We start from the raw sequence: 18,415 nt of genomic DNA on the forward strand, positions 1-18,415 counted from the left end.
GGGGGGGGGGGTGAGCAATCTATCCTTTTTTGTCCTTCTTTAAAATATATAATTATTATTACTGTAAAGGCTTGTCAAGACTCTATGGCTGTATCCCATTCTTATCCCTGGCCTTTCTGAAATAAACATCTACTCGAGGAACTGCAAGATACCTTCACGCAAGTGATCACTGCTAAACATGATAGTTCACCCACAGGAACACGCAGACGACGCAGGCTTTGGTACATGATTTACCGGATAAAGCTGCCCATGCAGATCATTGCGAACGCTGACTATGACCTGACACTAAAGTCTTCTGCTTGAGACCAGAACCGGAGAAGGGGGCAGCAGGGGGAATCTTCCAATATGTGCAAAATCTCAAACATTCTGAGGCTACATTCTCTCTCCCTCTGACCATGCTCCCTCTTTCGCATCCGTTCGCCCGACTGACACTTCGCTCCCATGTACAATCTCTGTTGTCTGCTACTTCCCGGCGTTTGAGCGCCCCTCAATGGATAGCTTGACCTCTTGAGGGATAAACGATGGCCGAGAGGAGCCAGAGGTGGCAGCTGATGCTAAACTTCCCTCCTCATTCTTGATGCTGTATCTTTGGAAGCCAGGGGCAGACCAGCGCCTCTGGGACGCCCCTACAGAAGAAGCTCCCGCTGCGGCTCCTGGTGGAGCATGACCCTCAGTGTGCAAATAGTAGTTGCTCTGGCTCCGAGTGTGCTCTGCTGAAGTCCTGTTCGGTCTTGGGGGTACATCGATGTGTCGCAAACCCCCGACCTGCATGGGCTCTTCCTTGTCCCGGTCCCTCTCTCTGTGGATGCGCTCAATTTTTAATTGGCTTTGTGGCGTCTGCTACTTCCCGGCGTTTGAGCGCCCCTCAATGGATAGCTTGACCTCTTGAGGGATAAACGATGGCCGAGAGGAGCCAAAGGTGGCAGCTGATGCTAAACTTCCCTCCTCATTCTTGATGCTGTATCTTTGGAAGCCAGGGGCAGACCAGCGCCTCTGGGACGCCCCTACAGAAGAAGCTCCCGCTGCGGCTCCTGGTGGAGCATGACCCTCAGTGTGCAAATAGTAGTTGCTCTGGCTCCGAGTGTGCTCTGCTGAAGTCCTGTTCGGTCTTGGGGGTACATCGATGTGTCGCAAACCCCCGACCTGCATGGGCTCTTCCTTGTCCCGGTCCCTCTCTCTGTGGATGCGCTCAATTTTTAATTGGCTTTGTGGCCGAGGGGTGTGTTGGGGCGGAGGGGGGCCCATGGGTTGAGGTGGGGCTCCTGACATGGAGTTGACTTTGGTGGGAGTCCGGGCCTGCACTTGTTGCGGCGGCTTCTGCTGCGACGCAGCTTGCTGCTGCAGTGTCACGGACACACAGACGTCGCCCACTTGCAGATGGTGGCAGGTGAGACCATACAGTTGGGCAGTCCGCTCAGGGCTACAGGACGACCAGCCCTGTCCAAAAACGAAAAAGGGGTGTTCGGGGGGAACATCTATAGTCACTTTGCTCTGCTGCTCCCCTACATTGAAATGCAGCGCCACTAGACCGAGCCGCTGTTGACTAGCGCGGATGTCCACCACCATGCTCGAGTCGATCTTCAGCCCCCCGCTTACTTCTGCACTCCGCACAAAGTCCTGAGTCTGCAGATCTTCTACACGCTTGAGCTCTCCGGTAGCCAACTGTATGATGGCGCCCTTCATGAAGTGCGACGGGCCGGAGGGTGCTAGCAAAGGAGCCTGTGGGAAAGTACCAGGAGCTGGAAGATGCTGGGAGGGTTGCTGCCCCTGTTGGGGAAGCAGCTCCGCCACTGCACGCTCTGGGAGACAGGCTGCTGCATCCATGGCTTTTGTATACGTAGCAGGAGCCACATCGTTGGATTGGAAATGCTGCTGCTGCTGCTGTTGGTGGTGATGGTAGTCCAGGGGCACTAGAACATGCTGCCCATTGGCCAAGATAACGGCATGTCCTTGTTGAAGGAACTGCTGCTGCTGTGCTCTAGATTCAGCAGGATTTGATGCATAAGGTGTTCTGACTTCGCCCTGAGTCTCTCGACCCCTCTGAAAGCTTTGAGACAGGTTGAGAGGGACATGTGCTGCTTCCTTGCGACTCGTGCCGTGGACAGGAGAGGCAAGTCGTCCAACCACCTGCTGTACCTGAAATGGAATCAAATTTAAAGTGTCATTTTATTTTAGAATGTACATTTGGATGGAAGTTGCTTTTTAGAAAACACCACAAACTGGAAAGTGACAAATTAAAGATGAGACTGGCCTCAGAACAGATTTTGCCATAAATCAAAAAACAATCTCTGTTGTTTCTAAGAAGTAGCAGCCTGAGTTACTCAATCTTTAATACACCCAAAGAACAGCTAATAAAGGAAGGAAGTGGTGTAACTGGTGCTGACTCACAAGAATTACCTCAAAAAAGGCAAAACTCTAGTAGTAGTGTAATAGTGATGAAGCAGGAGACATTTACTACAAAAGTAGTCTATGGAGATCCAGATGTAAAAAAAAGTAATATTACATCAAGTTTGAGGAAAAATCTGACAAAACTCTAATAGTAGTAGTGTAATAGTGATGAAGCAGGATACATTTACTACAACAGTAGTCTATGGAGATCCAGATGTAAAAAAAAGTAATATTACATCAAGTTTGTGGAAAAATCTGACATTGTAAAGCTACTGAGAGAGTAGGTGTACTCCTAGTTAAGCTTACTGATTGGATGGATGATGTAACTGTTATTGGCAACCGGATAACGGTTGTCTTAATGTAAAAACCTAATTTCCAACTTCTGGGTAGTTGCAATAACAGCATCATAAAGATTTAATTTTAAAATGATATGTACAGTGCAGTGTTGTTATTGTTATGTAAAACGTCAGTAATTTAAATAGTTGTCTTGGCAACTAACTGATATAAATCAAGTTTAGGTTAAAGAATGAAAATTAATAAAACTAAAACTCAAATAAAATAATGAAAGGATAAATAGAAATAAACTAACAAAATTACTAGAACCTAAATAAAATTAGACTATAAAAATGAAAGCTAATTTAAAATATTTCTATATACCATAATAGTATATAATACAAAAATTACACTGGTACAGTTGGATCCAAAATTCTAAAACCACACCTGAGAAAATTTGAGATTCAAAATCTAATTTTGAAAATAAACAACATCACAGGATTTTCCATTTCCCCCAGCAAAGACATTAATTCTTATATCATTTAAAAATTACAATATAAAAATTAAAATGTTTTGTTATTCATTTAATTGGGTTCGCTTCATCTAGATACATGAACTAGACAAAGATCTGATCTCAGCATAGTTCACATTTATGCAGAAAAATCATAACTGCTTGTAATGCAAAATGAATAATACTACAAAAAATGCTAAAGGTAAACATTTTCACTACAGTACATTTAAGTGACAATAGTTCTGTGTGTTGAAAATTAAATCAACATGAAATCAAAACATCATCCTATTTACTTAAAAGCACTTTTCTGGTGATATTGTAATAACTTGCCCTTCCTCTGAAATGACTTCCCCTTTTCAAATAGTTTTTAGGTTTTGTTTTAGCAAACTATCTGCCCCTCACCTCAAGATCAGTGTCTGGTGTGCTCCTCTGTCCTGGCGACATTCTGCCCTCCGGCCTGCGGTTTTTTAAGCTCTTGTCTTGCTGGGGCTCGGGTGCAGATGCCTGCAGCAGCCGTACACTTCTGGCCGAATAAACTGCATCTTGATGGCTCTCCCTGCCTCCGTGTTCTCGGTCCCCTCCATTCACCTCCCTCTCCTGCTCCATGGAGCTGCTGTGCAGGTCTCTTTGCAGTTGGACGCCCCTGACGGCAGGGTGGTAGTACACGGCTCTCGGGCTGAGCTCCCCAGCAGGCAGCATCCCTACAGTCCCAAGCGGCGCTTGTGTCACCGTTTGATCAGAAGGGAGCACCAGAGGAACTCCCATTTTGGTGTATGCGTGGGTCGAGACCTGCTGCTGCGGAGAGGCAACTCCTTCCTGAATGACTGACGGATACGTAACCAGGTGGGAAACTGAGTGCGGCTGGGAAATAGCGGACTGAGGTGGTATCAAAGGGCTGGGAACGAATCCCGGAGGCACGGCGTAGGGAACCGCAGCCGCGTACGGAGAGCTAACAAACTGCAACGAGGAGTGAGGGATCTGGGCGTAGCAGAGCGGAGGGTAAGGAACGCTCGTGTGCTGTAACACCTGGGAGGGTACGGTGTAGGCAGGAGAAATGTGGCTAAGAACGGGGTGCAGACTGGTGGGCGAGTAGGTGCCAGCGGGCAGAGCTACTTTATAAAGCATGCTAAACTGATCCACAGGAAGCCCAACGAGACCCTCGCCACCATCCATCCCATAATGCACGCTCGGCTGGGCTCGCACCCATTCGCCACTACCTTCTCCGCTCGCTCCAGAGCTTTGTGAAGATGGGGCATCCTCACCTCCTCCTCCTGCACTCCCAATGCTGCCGCTGCCTCCCGCTCCGCCGCTGATGCTACTGCTGTTATTGTTGTAGGTAGAGGTGTTGTTGTTGTTGTTGTTAACAGGGAGGTCCCGCTTCTTGGGAGGGAGGCACTCCTGGTTGCGCTCGTGGACTGGCTTCATGGTGATTCGGGATGAGAATGGGCGCTGTTACTGAACAGAGAATGGGACAAAGCCTGGCAACCGCGGAAATAGCACCACTGGAATCAGCTCTGAAACCCTCCCGCTGGCCTCTTCCATCACCTTACCTAAATGCATAAAGAAATCATGTATAAACTAAATATTTTTAAACGACTGGTGTATAGGCTAGTGCTCAACATGTTGGCCAGGCCAATAAAACAGCTGGTTTTGAGGTTGTCACATTGGTTCCTTTCAAACTCTGCAAACAGCCTCGTCACATATATATTGCACTTTTCTATACATTTCAAATATTTTTGGTCAATTTTGAATAAATAGTGTAAAATAGGTGGCACATTAATTACAGCAATTCTGCAGCAACGTGCAAAAGGACTATACATTTTTAGTAAATATAGTGTAATTTATAGTAATTTAGTTTGCATTTCACATTTTTAAAAGACAAGTCTGACAATTTTCAACCAGATTTGTTTTGCAATGTCGGTAGTATCTGTGAATAATGAACACTGTAATCTTTCTCTATGTTACCTGCACCCAGATATTGCCGTTTAATTGTTAGTCTGATTTATTAGAGTTCGATTCAATTCAGATTATCTGGACAATATACACTTATAACCCAAATTTGCCATTTATTTTGCAAATTAAAAATAAACATTAGAAATAAAAATTAAAAACTTAGAAAATTAGAAATGCTGCCTTGACAGCTGAAATAGATTAAGTTTACAATGAAGTACTATAATAACTAAACCTGAAAAAAAAACTGTTAAAAAGCAATATTTAAAACACACACACACAAACACAAACTAACAAAAATGACAAAAACTGCACATAACAAACTTAAACTAAAATTAAAATCAGCAAATGAGTGACACGTTGAAAATCCAACATCACAACATTACGAAGCTGGTTAAAAATGGTCAAACTTGTCGTTTGAAAAACACATTGACAACACATTTTTTTATTGAGGTATGACTGTGTGTCATTTATACTACAGAGCAAAATGTGGAAGTCTTTGAGTAATGTTAACCACAGCCCTTTTTTTCTCGTAAATCAAAAGCCACTTTTCTAAAAACCCATTGGAAACTACCCAGGAAATCCACAAATGTGCCTTCCAGTTTGGCCTAAATACACCGGCCTATCAATACTAGAAAACAAGATAAATAAACTACAAAATAAAATCTTCATGACAAACAGCATTAAACTTTATTAATGCAGTTAAAGGGGAATTTTGTAAACTTCTATTTTTAGATAATCATACAAAATTTTTGATTTTCATCATATTTTACTTTATCACTAATTTTACGCCCCGAGTAAATCAACTATAATATACTACAACCTTTTAAGATTTTAAAGCGTATTATATAAAATAATACCATTTAACCTTGTATCTCAGAAAAAAAAAACAAGCGCAGCAACAGTCATAACAGTAAATAGAATTATACCTAAAAGAAAAAGCACTTGAAATACATTACTTCCAGGCTAACTGTATTGTGCCCACGATGCTTCTGTGATTCATACACGGTAGGTTTAATAAAGAGAAAGATAATGCTCATTCAAGTGCAGAAACAGAAGCGTAAGCCATTTCTGTCCATGTTCTCTTAAAGAAACAGACACTAGTTCTCATGTACTGTGGTCCACATGTTTGCCAGATCAGAAAATATTAAATAACCAAAACTGAGAGTCACAATGCCCTGTATATTAAAAACAGCAAATTTGTCATTTTTTTCTAAATTTTGGTATATTTCAATCTAAAATTTGATATATTTCAATCTAAGCATATCTAAAAATTTTATATATTTCAAACTAAGCATATCTAAATTTTGGTATATTTCAATCTGAAATTTGGTATATTTCAATCTAAGCATATCTAAGATTTGGTATATTTCAATCTAAGCATTTCTATTTACGGGTTTAGTGCAGCTTTGATTTAAAGTATCACATAAATACACGACAGCCTTTGTTTTGATATGATTAAACAAAATATACCCCCATAAAATGTCTTAAACTTGCCTCGTAGTAAAAGTAGATTTCTGATACTACATGCCAGGGGGATAAAAATGAATTTCCCAGCTTCTAAATATACTACTCCTCTTTTTAAATGGCCAGTTTCAGAACAAACAGAAGGCACTGAATAGCATGCAAAAATGAAAAGTTTCTACGAAACGGAAACTTCGCCCTTGTCCTGACACTATTAAACTGAAACAGAAAAGCGAAAAACATTAAAGAGCACCGATAAGACATATTTAAAAACACAATAAAGCAGATGTAGGTGTTTTGGGTGTCAGCAGTCAGTGTGAGTAATAACATCGCGCTGAAGTGAATCGTGGCACAAGCAGAGACACCAGAGATGTTTTCATGAAGACTCGAGCGTTAGCCAGCTGCTATTAAAGCCTGTAACCTCACTAGCCAGACATTTCACACGGGAAACATAACCCTTCGTTTGTATAAAAGAGTTTAGTGCGTTCGTTTCAGTCCGTTAAACCTCATTTTGTCAGTCAAAGCGTTTGAAACTAAAGCAGGAGTAAATGAGGGGCTGGGATTTCCACCGGAGCGCCGCTAACGGGCTAATCGCTCTTCCCACAGACTCAAACAGCCGCTTCTCCGACCGCGCTCAACCGGCCCGCGACAAAAACACTCACCTCCGCATGGCATCGTGTAGACGACGTGCTAAAATACAGACTCTGGGTGGAGTTCGTGCTATAAATCAGTGGTTAAATACGGGCTGCTGAAATCCGGAGGCCAGCAGACTGAAGCCCAGCGTCGCGCGCTGATGACGTCACGGTGGAGCCGATCCGCGCCTCGTTCACTTCTGCAGAAGCATCTCATTTTAGGGATAGTTTTAGGGATGGGCTGTTTATTGTTTTACTGGGTTTTATGAAATATATTTTATGTATGATATATTATATAATATACATTAATTTATTAATACATTATGTTATATATTTATTTTATATGGAAACCAGTCATACGAGTTATTTTTCTTTTTTCAAAACTCAGTGAACAGGAGTTCATTTTTAATTATTTCACTACATTTTTTGTTTGTTTGTTTTCCTCCCGTGTTCTGTATAAAATCGATAGAGGGCAATGTTGAGCTGTCACTATGTTGGGCCTCGAGGAGACAGACATTTAAAGGGCTTTACTGCCTTTAAGATGAAAATATCCTTGCTCTGCACCGAGATATTCAGACTTAGAGGCTAAAAACAACAGGGATCAAATGAGTTAAGCAAGGTGTTTTCAGTCTTTTAGATGCCACAGGCTCCCCAAATACTAAAATACTAAAACAGCATCTATATATTTTAATGTGTAAAGACCGAATTTAAAGGGGTCATATGATGCTGCTAAAAAGAACATTATTTTGTGTATTTGGTGTAATGAAATGTGTTTATGCGGTGTAACATAAGATAACATAACATAACATGTAACAATATAATATAACATAATATAACATAATGTAATATAATATAATATAATACAACATAACATAACGTAACATAACATAACACCTGTTCATACTACAGCACAATAGGTGGCGGTGATGCATTGCAAACAGTTTGCAAACAGCCATACCAGCAAGAAAAAGAAGAAGAAGAAGAAGAAGAAGAAGAAGAAGGAGGAAGTCCGCTGTTCTAATGGCCGCTGTGCTTTTGGGAAATTGAGTATTCACTGTAATCAAACTCGTGTTGATCGTGAAATATACCATAACTCTCATATATAACCAGGCATTTTGGGTCTGTCATATTTCATCACGTTGCACTTCTTGAAGTGAGCTGATTTGAGTCATGCTGCTGCTGGATGTGATACAGGCTGGAGGAGGATTCATACTCATTGAAGGTAGGATCATCTCGTGAGTCTCATCAATAACTCTTACCGCATCTGTACCTTTCTCCAGCGCTGAATGTGTTCATGATATGTTTTCAGATACTGTGCAGTGCTCCGGGCGCGGACTCCTCAGGTGTTTTATTAATGCAGCATTGAAGAGGCAAGTTTCTGTCTGCGTCTGCTGTGTTTGAATTGACTTTCATTATGTTGTTACACTTCGTGTGATGTTTGATTTGTGTTTTAATCTTTGAAAGGGGCGAGGACGTCCATGTGCTGGGGTTTGAGAGTCCTGAAACAGAAGTGTGTGCTGGTTTGGACAGCAGCTGCGTGCAGAGGTGAGTTCAATCAAAATAGGCTACTCTTGATTTGTGATTGAGACATGCTTTATTTATGGATACTATGGTGACACCTGAATGCTCATGTATCACATGTATGACTATGACATTTAAATTATACTGACAGTCTGCAATTTAGGATGCACTTCAAAATTCAAAATCGTTAAATGTTATAGTGCACTACTGGTTTTGCTTCAGGACTGGTTTTACATTGGACATCAGGTGATATAACACCACACCAAAACAGTTCATCATGCAGAAGTAAACTTTTCTTTGTTTGTTTTATGCTTTGATAAACAACAGCAGAAGTATTATATTTTATTAAAATTAGCCATAATATCAAGTGACTGAAGAATGTTTGCCAATATATGCACAACAAGCCTGTTGGTTATTTTCCTTCCTTAGCTATGCGCAATATTACTAGTTACTTTTTATTATTTGCTTTTGCCATTATTTTTCATTTGTGCTTATTAACATAACCTTTGTAAGTGCATAAACAACAGCAAAAGTATTATATTTTATTCATATCAGCCATTGTATCAAGTGACAGATTAATTTGTGACAAAATATGCACAGCCTTTGATATAAGTTGATAAATCTGGTTGTTTTGCTAAATTGCTACTATGACCATGTACGATATTGTTAGTTACTTTTTATTATGTGCATTTATCATTGGTTCCCCTGCTTTATTAACATACATTTTGTAAGTGTGCAATCAACAGCAGAAGTATTATGTTGTATTAATATTAGCCATAGGATCCGAAGAATATGTGCCAAAATATTAAATTGATTAATTTGTGCCAAAATGTGCACAGCCTGGTTATTTTGAAACGTTTTATTATTTGCATTTACAATTGTGTATTTACATATATCTGTGCATTTTAGTTTATAAACAACAGCAAAAGTATTGTTATTTTATTAATATTAGCCATATTATGAACTGACTGAATAATAAGTTGATAATCCTGGTTGTTTTGTTCCCCTAACTGTGTACAGTAAAGTTAGTTACTTTTTATTATTTGCAATTACCATTATTTTCCCTGTTGTTTGTTCACATGAATTTAGCAAATTTTGTACAATTTTGTAAATATAAATGATTAATATTTAATTAATACTAGCCTTAGTATCTAGTGACATTGATTTTTTGTTTTCCTTTGGCTTAAATAGAAAAAGTATTAGATTTTAGCCATAGTTTATTAATATTAGTCATATTATCAAGTGACTGAATAATATAGGCCAAAATATGCACATTTTTTAAGTTTATAATCCTGGTTGTTTTGCTACCTTAACTATGTATGTACCCTAACTGTGTACAATATGGTAAGTTACTTAATTATTATTATTTGCATTTACCATTTTTTTCCCTGCAGCCTATTCTGGGGTCACTGCACACTTTTTGAGAACAACTATAGTTGATGCAAGTGCTTTATCTGATCTGTTTAAAGGCTTCATTTTCATAAGGGTTTCCCCGATCCCCTTGGCTGGACGCGCAGATCGTCTTTCACCGTCGAGCGGTTCGCTTCTCAACACATAACTCAGCTCATCAAAGACACTCAGCATGCCAAAGCAGCAGTACTTGTCGCTGACTCTCTCTCGATGGTTTTGAGACATCATGACCCTGTTGTCTTCTGCCAGACACTTCAAGAGCTCAGGCAAGGTGAAACATTTTGCCCCAGAATCTATAAACACTGGCTTGACATGTACGATCTAGGAAAACTAATGCACTTGTTTGTGTTTTCCACTGACCACTAGGAGGAGTTATTAAAACTATCATCGGCCTCCTGCATTCAGACTTGCATCAGCAAGGCATTGTGGGTATTGTGTGCCACTTGGCCAGTACGGTTATCTCTGTGGCACCTGCAGACAATGAACGCCATTCTGTGGCAAAGACCACAAGACGCACAAAGTCAGGCAAAGTCATGCAAGAGGTAAGACATGAGGTTTTAGTCTGAATAAACATGAGATTATAAACTGATTATCTGTGAAATCAATTTATAGGAAGAGTATTTCAGTGTGTCCGAGGATGCAACCCTTTCAGTACAGGCCAAACCACGTCAGCCTGGACATGCACAGAAAGAGCGAGATGTGTCTGAGGTGAGCAAAGCCGCTTTGGTTTTCAGAGCACCTTTAGCTGGAGGTTTTGCATTGTTACTGTTTGTCTTTTATTGTGATGTGATCAGGCTGATCCAACATCAAACCTGACTTTCAATCTGCGTCTGTCTGAGGAGGAGAGAAAAGCCAAGCAGAAAGTGCACTTGGCCAGTACGGTTATCTCTGTGGCACCTGCAGACAATGAACGCCATTCTGTGGCAAAGACCACAAGACGCACAAAGTCAGGCAAAGTCATGCAAGAGGTAAGACATGAGGTTTTAGTCTGAATAAACATGAGATTATAAACTGATTATCTGTGAAATCAATTTATAGGAAGAGTATTTCAGTGTGTCCGAGGATGCAACCCTTTCAGTACAGGCCAAACCACGTCAGCCTGGACATGCACAGAAAGAGCGAGATGTGTCTGAGGTGAGCAAAGCCGCTTTGGTTTTCAGAGCACCTTTAGCTGGAGGTTTTGCATTGTTACTGTTTGTCTTTTATTGTGATGTGATCAGGCTGATCCAACATCAAACCTGACTTTCAATCTGCGTCTGTCTGAGGAGGAGAGAAAAGCCAAGCAGAAAGTGGCACTGCCGTTTGTATTTAGCCAAGAAAAGTAAGAGACCTCAATTCTCCTAAACAGTGATGTTTTAGTATCATTTATATACTATTATAGTTTTTATGAATATTTTGAATTATTTTTCTTTTTTACTTTTTTTTTTATTTTAATTTGTTGAAATTTTAGTAATTTTATGTACTTTGTCATTTTTTTTATTAGTTTTAGTTCAGTTTAGCTTTTATTTCATTTTAGACCCCAATTGTTGTAAACAGTGTTGTTTTAGTATTATTGATATATTATTATAGTATTTTCATTTTAATCATTTATATACTATTATAGTTTTTATGAATATTTTGAATTATTTTTTTTAACTTTTTTTTTTATTTTAATTTGTTGAAATTTTAGTAATTTTATGTACTTTGTCATTTTTTTTATTAGTTTTAGTTCAGTTTAGCTTTTATTTCATTTTAGACCCCAATTGTTGTAAACGGTGTTGTTTTAGTATTATTGATATATTATTATAGTATTTTCATTTTAATTTTAGTTGAAATTTTAGTAATTTTATGTGCTTTGTCATTTTTTTTTATTAGTTTGAGGTTTTTTTATATTTCAGCTTAGCTTTTATTTCATTTTAGACCTCAGTTGTTGTAAACAGTGTTGTTTTAGTATTATTGATATACTATTATAGTTTCTATTAATAATTTTAATTTGCTTTTCTTTCTTTTTTTAAATTTTAGTTAACATTTTAGTAATTTGATGTGCTTTTGCCATTTTTATTGTAGATGTAGTTTTTTTTAATATTTCTGTTTAGCTTTAATTTTATTTCAATTTTAGACCCCAACTGTTATAAACAGTGTTGTTTTAGTATTATTTACTCTTATAGTGTTTATTCATATTTTGCTTTTCTATCACATTTATATCACTTTAGCTTTTCTTTTTTTATTTTCAGTTTTCATTTTAATTTTAGTTGAAGCTTTTGTAATTTTCTATGCTTTTGTCTTTTTTTTAGCTTTTGCTTTTTAATTTTTCTATTTAGCTTTAAATTTATTTCAGTTTTAAGAATTTTAGTACTTTATTTTTATTTCAGTTTTTATTTTTTTTTCAGTATTTTATTTCAGTTAGTTGCCAGGGCAACATTTCTAATTACTTAAGTTTAAGTTTTTAATATTTAATTTTAATAATGATTGTATTTAATTTTATGTAACATTTAGATTTGATTTCACTTTATTTCAGGTAATGAATTTTTTTTATATATGTTTAGATTTAGTCAACAATAGCAACACTGGTTGTAAATAATTATTTTATATAAAAGATCAGAAGTTATTTTAAAAATAATTGCTTTTTGCCAAACTGATTTTCACGTCTGAGAAATCGAGTCTTTCATGCTGCAATCCACAGAAAATCAGCTCTTCTGAAGCCGACTCCTGGCTCCGGGAGGATCGTGTACGAGCCTGATGCCAACGACGACTTTGACGAGGAGGATCCAGATGATGATCTTGATGTGTGAATGAAGACAGCCCACATCATGACCTAAATCTGTGAATGTCATAACCATCTTCATAAATATATTTATTTATGATTCGTTATATTATTATGAATCATATAGTCTGCGGCTGTCTGTTGTCTATCAACTATTACAAGGCCAGTCGGCGCCCATATCCTTGTGGTTAGTGTGTCGACATATAGTGCAACTGCGCTCACGGCGACCCGAGTTCGAATCCCGCCTTGAGGTCCTTTGCCCTTCTCTCCTCCCAGTGCTTTCCTGTCAGCTCTCTACTGTCCTCTCACAATAAAGGCATAAAAAGACCATAAATATAACTATTACAAGGCCAGGTTTGAGAATGTTATGACGGATATGAATCGATGAACCAATGTTCTTCGTAATGTTATGCAGTTTTTGTATTGGTAGGAAAATTGGTGGATAAATAAAGCACTCACTTGAAAATATTTTAAGCATAAATGCTTGATTATGATTATTATTGACTTACTACTAAGCTAATTTTGTAAGCTCCACAAATCTTATCCCATGTGAGATTAGACATGATGCTCCAAACTAAATATATTACAATAAATGATCAATAAAATTTATATTGAAAGTCAAATATACACACAATTCCAAGTTTTCACTGACTTAAAGGGATAGTTCACACAAAAATGAAAATTCTGTCATTACTCACCCTCAAGTTGTTCAAAACCTCTACGACTTTCTTTCTTCTATTGAGCACAAAAGAAAGTATTTTGAAGAATGTTGGCAACCTAACATTTGACGAACATTTGATTTGAAAAAATACTATGGAAGCCAATGGTTACCGTCAACTGTTTGGTTGCCAACATTCTTCAAAATATCTTTGGTGCTGTAAGATATTCTTTGGAACAACAAGTGAATAACTTATAACACAGAAAAAGATTCACTTGTCGGCAATTACTGGTGCAACGATGTAACATGCAGTAAGGGCTACTAAACGAATCTTTTTGGTGAACAAATTCGAAAGATTTGAGTCTTATGGTCGAATCATCACTGGTTCGTTGAATTTTTGTGGACGAAATTCAGTCATTTTAATAGGAATCCACGTAAATGGACGTAAATTTTGCTAATTTTCCAATTGGTAATGCACATTCACCGCACTGACCAACAGAAAGCTGCTCGGCTGCTCGATTATGACAAAAATCATAATTGTCGATTATTCCCTTGAAATTGTAATTGCGATTATTAATTACGATTATCACAATTTACATTGAATGATGTTTATACCATTGTTTGATGCAACTGCATGACGTATTTTTATATGAAAATAAACAAGCTGAAAACACTCTAACTGAAAAACCTTTAGTGCTTTTCTATAGTATTAAGCCTCAAATGTCAACTATACATCGGATTGGTTTCTTTAAATTATAAAAAAAAGTAAAAATATGAATGGTACTATAATGTTATACTAAAATTAAAATAATGGGAAACACCCTTAAGATAACATGTAGAAGAAAAAAAACGCATCTTAAGCGCACAGAATAACATAAGTGGACTTTGAACGATTAATTGCCGCTTTGAACGATTACGTAATTGTGGCATCCGTAATTGTAATCGCGATTAGAGATTCGATTAATTGTGCAGCCCTAGTGCTCGGTTTGAAAGTGATTTCTGTGCAAGATAACATAAAAAGACACTCACTTTTCGCCAACTACTGGAGTAACGACGTAAGAGGAGAAAGGTCTACTGAACGAATCTTTTTGGTGAACGAATTCAGAAGATTTGAGTCATCGAGATGAATCAAAATCCCATCACTACCCCAAATCTGATTTTAATATTGATTTATTGACTTATTTTTACCCTAATCATTTTAATGATCAGACAACCACCACTGTATTCAGTGAAAGAAATTAAATGACCAGAAAAACTGTGCGCTGTATACATACTGATTCGCAGAGCTTGTTAGTTACTGATTACATGTAATCTGGATTACGTAATCAGATTACAAAAATGAAGTACTTGTAATTAGATTAAATTACATTTTACAATGCTCGTAATCAGACTACAGTTACTTTTTTATTGATTACTTGATTACATATTGTTCACACACCAGCAATAAATTATTCATAATTTATTTATTCTCCCTAATTCCTCTTTTTTATCTTTTAAATGTTCCTTTCTAAAATAGCCTACCGCTTATATACACTCAGAAAGTCTTCCAGGTTTGTGGACATTCACACAGAGACTCCTCAAGTGTCTGTAGTTACACCGAAACCTGATAGGCCTCACATCATTTGACCACTAGATTTACAAAAATCATTTTAATTTTAATATCTCAACATTGCATCAACTACTGATGAACACATTAATTTGTATTTGTATTATTACTCAGTAAGTTATTTAACCATGTATTACTATATCTTTGGAAGGCTTTTCGAACACATTAAAATGCACAAATTCACGTTATTCTTATTTACATGTAATGCAGGCATTCCCAAACTTTTTTTTTTTTGTCAGCCGAATCTCTTTCACCTAATATATTTATTTGAAGTCCCCCCTGAGATTTTAAGGTAATAAGTTAATAACCAAGTAACACATTTGCATATTCACGGATCTCTGACATTGGTTAATGGTCACATATGACATGCAGGTAAACATTTTTTAGTGTTTTATTTGGATTGTTGCTATTTTAAAATGATTTATTTTAATTTGACATTTTTATGATTTAATTATTAGCTTTTCATTAAACTCGTGAAACCCCTGCAGTTCCTTCACGAAGTTTGCATCACGAAACATTTCCATTTTGGGAAACCTTGATTTAATGTAATGTTTAATGCACTTTATTATGTTACTAACAAGAAATGTAATACATTTTCTTTTCCTTTGCATTTTCATATCAATATAGTACGAGATTATCCTATTTAAATCAATGTGATAAACGAGTTAGGTCAAAAGTAATCTAAAAGTAGTCTGATTATATTACCTGATATGTTTAATGTAACGGTTACTATGTAATTTGGAATCAGTAACGGATTACAATTTTCAAAGTAACGTTACTCTACCCGACTGTTATGATTTGAATTCTCACTGAAAGCGAGTCCGTTTGAATGAAACCGCCGCGGCCACGTGAGCGCAAACTTTTATGTCCCTTTCGCGGAAGTGACGTCAGGGAAGCGATGGCGGCCCGTGCTGCTCTACCGTATTGGCTTTAAACTGTTGTCAGAGGTGAGAAATTGTACGCGTTTTCTTTTCGCTTTCTCCAAAAGAGGCGCACGGTGCTTTTAATGCCGCAGCGGATGGACGGCCGCGCTTCTCTCGGCAGCACGGAGACGTTTGCTCGACACTCCAGTCGGTTTGACCATCTTAGCCAACGAGCATTTGAAGAAAGTACGTTACCTCTCTGAAGATAAAGACATTCACCAAGTGATATTTTACACACGCACTTTATTTTTAATCGCTGCACTTTTGCGCCATCCGTGCGTTGATTTGAATCACATCAAGACGCGCGTCGGGACGCTCCGGTGTGAAGTTGTGAATGCTCGGCAGGATCTCATCTCCACAGGTGTGTTGTCTTGCTCTTGTCGGCGGTGTAAATCACGCCTCACAGACTCTGGTGGTATGGTTGACATGCTAAAGACGCGCCAGTGTCTGCTATTCCAGGGCCTAAATATCACGTTATTGGGGTTATTGGGAACTTCCCACTGCCCTGTATCTTGGTCTCTCATTGGCTGTAGGTCATCGCCGATGTAGTTTTCAGTCTGAAATCATTTCACACAGCGTGATTGTGAATCGTCGACAGCTCCAGATATTTAGCATGCCAAATATTTCGCGGGCGCTAAAGACGCGCCAGTGTCTGCTCGGTGTGCGCACTTTCCTCGGCGTGACCTCCAGAATATGGAGCTTCTTCTTATACATCCTCAGGAAGCACATACGGACGGTGAGTTTCCGAAAAGAGTGACATTTACACGTCCGAGCAACTTTTCTTGCACGACACGACACTGAACTTCCACGCAGGTGTCTAAGAGGGGCACTAACTCCTCTCTGGGTTTGTTTCTGGACACAGCGAGTGTTTATTTTGTCCTGTGATTGATTTATAGAGAAACACATCCTTGAACCATTTAAGTCTCCATTAAAACCAGTTTGTTTAGTTGTCAACGACACAACTAGAGAAGAACAGTGACTTGCTGGTTATGAATAATACTGTTACACTGATTAAAGTAAAAACTAAAATTAAAAACTAATGACAGCAGGTTTGTCAACTCCTAACATTAGTTAATGTGACACTTTACTGTGGGCCATTAGTACCATCAGTGTAAAATAGGACTTGGCAACAAAATAATAAATAAATAAATATATGCAGAATTTTACTGTGGAGCAAAGTCAGGATAAGATACGACTTGGCACCAAAATTCGTTTAGTTTTTTTACTATATTAAATAAGTTTATTTACGACCAGTATATAATTTACCAAAAATAAAACTATATTGAAAATAATTTTTATAAAAAAAAGAAAAGAAAAAATATAATTTTCATTAATTGAAATAGATTTAAAACAATTAGAAATATTAGATGAAAATAAAACGATAGTTAGAAATGTTGGCTTCTTGGCAGCTAACTGAAATAAAATAAGTCTAAGTTGAAGTACTAAAATTACCAAAACTAGAAGATGTATTATATTGTATTATATTATTTGACATTTTACTGTAAGCCTAAAGCAATAAAGATCAGGGTAAGATAAGTTTAAAAGGTCTTGGCATGAACATATATATATTTTTAAATAAAATAATATTATAAATATATTTATCATTTATAACTAAATAATATAATTGCAATATTAAATAGGTCATTGTTTTTAGGAATGAGCTGATAACCGAATCACATGCTTTAGCTCAGAGAATGTAAACACTTGGGTTTGGAAAGCAGGCTGTAATCCCACTGTGCACTGCAGGCTTTGGCAAGCCAGTTGTATAATAATCTTTAAGATGATCATTAAGACACAATTATAGAGGCATTACTTGTCTGGGACCTCGATATGGGTGCTGGAGTAGCAGACACTTCACTAGACATGCTTTACAGTAGGGCTGCACGATATATAGAAATATCGCAAATGCAAATTTGAAATCGCAAGGGCGTGCGATATCTGAATCACTTTAATAATAGGCTACTTAAATCAAAATGTTGCAAAAGGTCAAAGTTTTAGTTCGACGCATATAGCATATAATTGCTTGACGTTTAAAAGAGTTAAGTGCAATAAGTTGCAGAAAACAACTCTTTGCCGTCTCGTCTTGCTGTCTGACAGACGCACACCTGAAGCGCGTGCACAAGCCGCATCTCGCGCAGCGTATCTTCAGTTCTGCCGCACACCTGAAGCGTGCGCACACACAGAGAGACGCGTTTCAGACGGCGCGCGAACACCGAGTTGATTCGTCTTTCGCATCTCCTCATGTTTGAACAGACACATACACACAGAATTATGTCAATAGTACCCGTCTCGACGATCCTTCTCGTAAACGCAGTCGGTTATGTTTTAAATGAATG

General features: G+C 38.0%; 3 protein-coding genes across 3 annotated transcripts in view; 2 read left to right on the forward strand and 1 right to left on the reverse strand.

The window, feature by feature from the left end:
• Positions 1-840: 840 nt before the first annotated feature.
• LOC107747387 (ataxin-1-like) lies at positions 841-7,339 on the reverse strand. Its single transcript, XM_016561853.1, has 3 exons — positions 7,249-7,339; positions 3,575-4,722; positions 841-2,136 (listed from the first exon to the last, which is right to left on the reverse strand). The coding sequence occupies exons 2-3, from the start codon at positions 4,595-4,597 to the stop codon at positions 841-843; spliced, it is 2,319 nt and encodes a 772-aa protein (XP_016417339.1). The 5' UTR covers positions 4,598-4,722; positions 7,249-7,339.
• An 831-nt stretch (positions 7,340-8,170) lies between these two features.
• Positions 8,171-13,370, forward strand: LOC107747381 (elongator complex protein 5). The gene is made up of 8 exons (XM_016561845.1): positions 8,171-8,440; positions 8,528-8,588; positions 8,683-8,763; positions 10,209-10,420; positions 10,516-10,691; positions 10,762-10,857; positions 11,370-11,470; positions 12,812-13,370. The coding sequence occupies exons 1-8, from the start codon at positions 8,389-8,391 to the stop codon at positions 12,918-12,920; spliced, it is 888 nt and encodes a 295-aa protein (XP_016417331.1). The 5' UTR covers positions 8,171-8,388; the 3' UTR covers positions 12,921-13,370.
• Positions 13,371-16,022: 2,652 nt separating this feature from the next.
• Positions 16,023-18,415, forward strand: part of LOC107747382 (CTD nuclear envelope phosphatase 1A-like) — a 14,001-nt gene continuing 11,608 nt past the window's right edge. Inside the window, exons 1-3 of the mRNA XM_016561846.1 lie at positions 16,023-16,265; positions 16,495-16,507; positions 16,713-16,815. Coding sequence (XP_016417332.1) covers positions 16,163-16,265; positions 16,495-16,507; positions 16,713-16,815 — 219 coding nt within the window. The 5' untranslated portion in view covers positions 16,023-16,162. The remainder of the gene's footprint in view (positions 16,266-16,494; positions 16,508-16,712; positions 16,816-18,415) is intronic.

Source organism: Sinocyclocheilus rhinocerous, unplaced genomic scaffold (assembly GCF_001515625.1).
Source record: "Sinocyclocheilus rhinocerous isolate Xijiao unplaced genomic scaffold, SAMN03320098_v1.1 scaffold3972, whole genome shotgun sequence".
Lineage (NCBI taxonomy): Eukaryota > Metazoa > Chordata > Actinopteri > Cypriniformes > Cyprinidae > Sinocyclocheilus > Sinocyclocheilus rhinocerous.

Bases quoted from the DNA above. Each gene is read 5' to 3' on its own strand.
- LOC107747387 (XM_016561853.1), bottom strand. From the start codon at position 4,597: ATGAAGCCAGTCCACGAGCGCAACCAGGAGTGCCTCCCTCCCAAGAAG. The intron at 2,137-3,574 runs GTGAGGGGCAGA...ATTCCATTTCAG, and splicing joins CACCAGACACTGATCTTGAG to GTACAGCAGGTGGTTGGACG.
- LOC107747381 (XM_016561845.1), top strand. From the start codon at position 8,389: ATGCTGCTGCTGGATGTGATACAGGCTGGAGGAGGATTCATACTCATT. The intron at 8,764-10,208 runs GTGAGTTCAATC...ATCTGTTTAAAG, and splicing joins GACAGCAGCTGCGTGCAGAG to GCTTCATTTTCATAAGGGTT. The intron at 11,471-12,811 runs GTAAGAGACCTC...TGCAATCCACAG, and splicing joins TTTGTATTTAGCCAAGAAAA to AAAATCAGCTCTTCTGAAGC.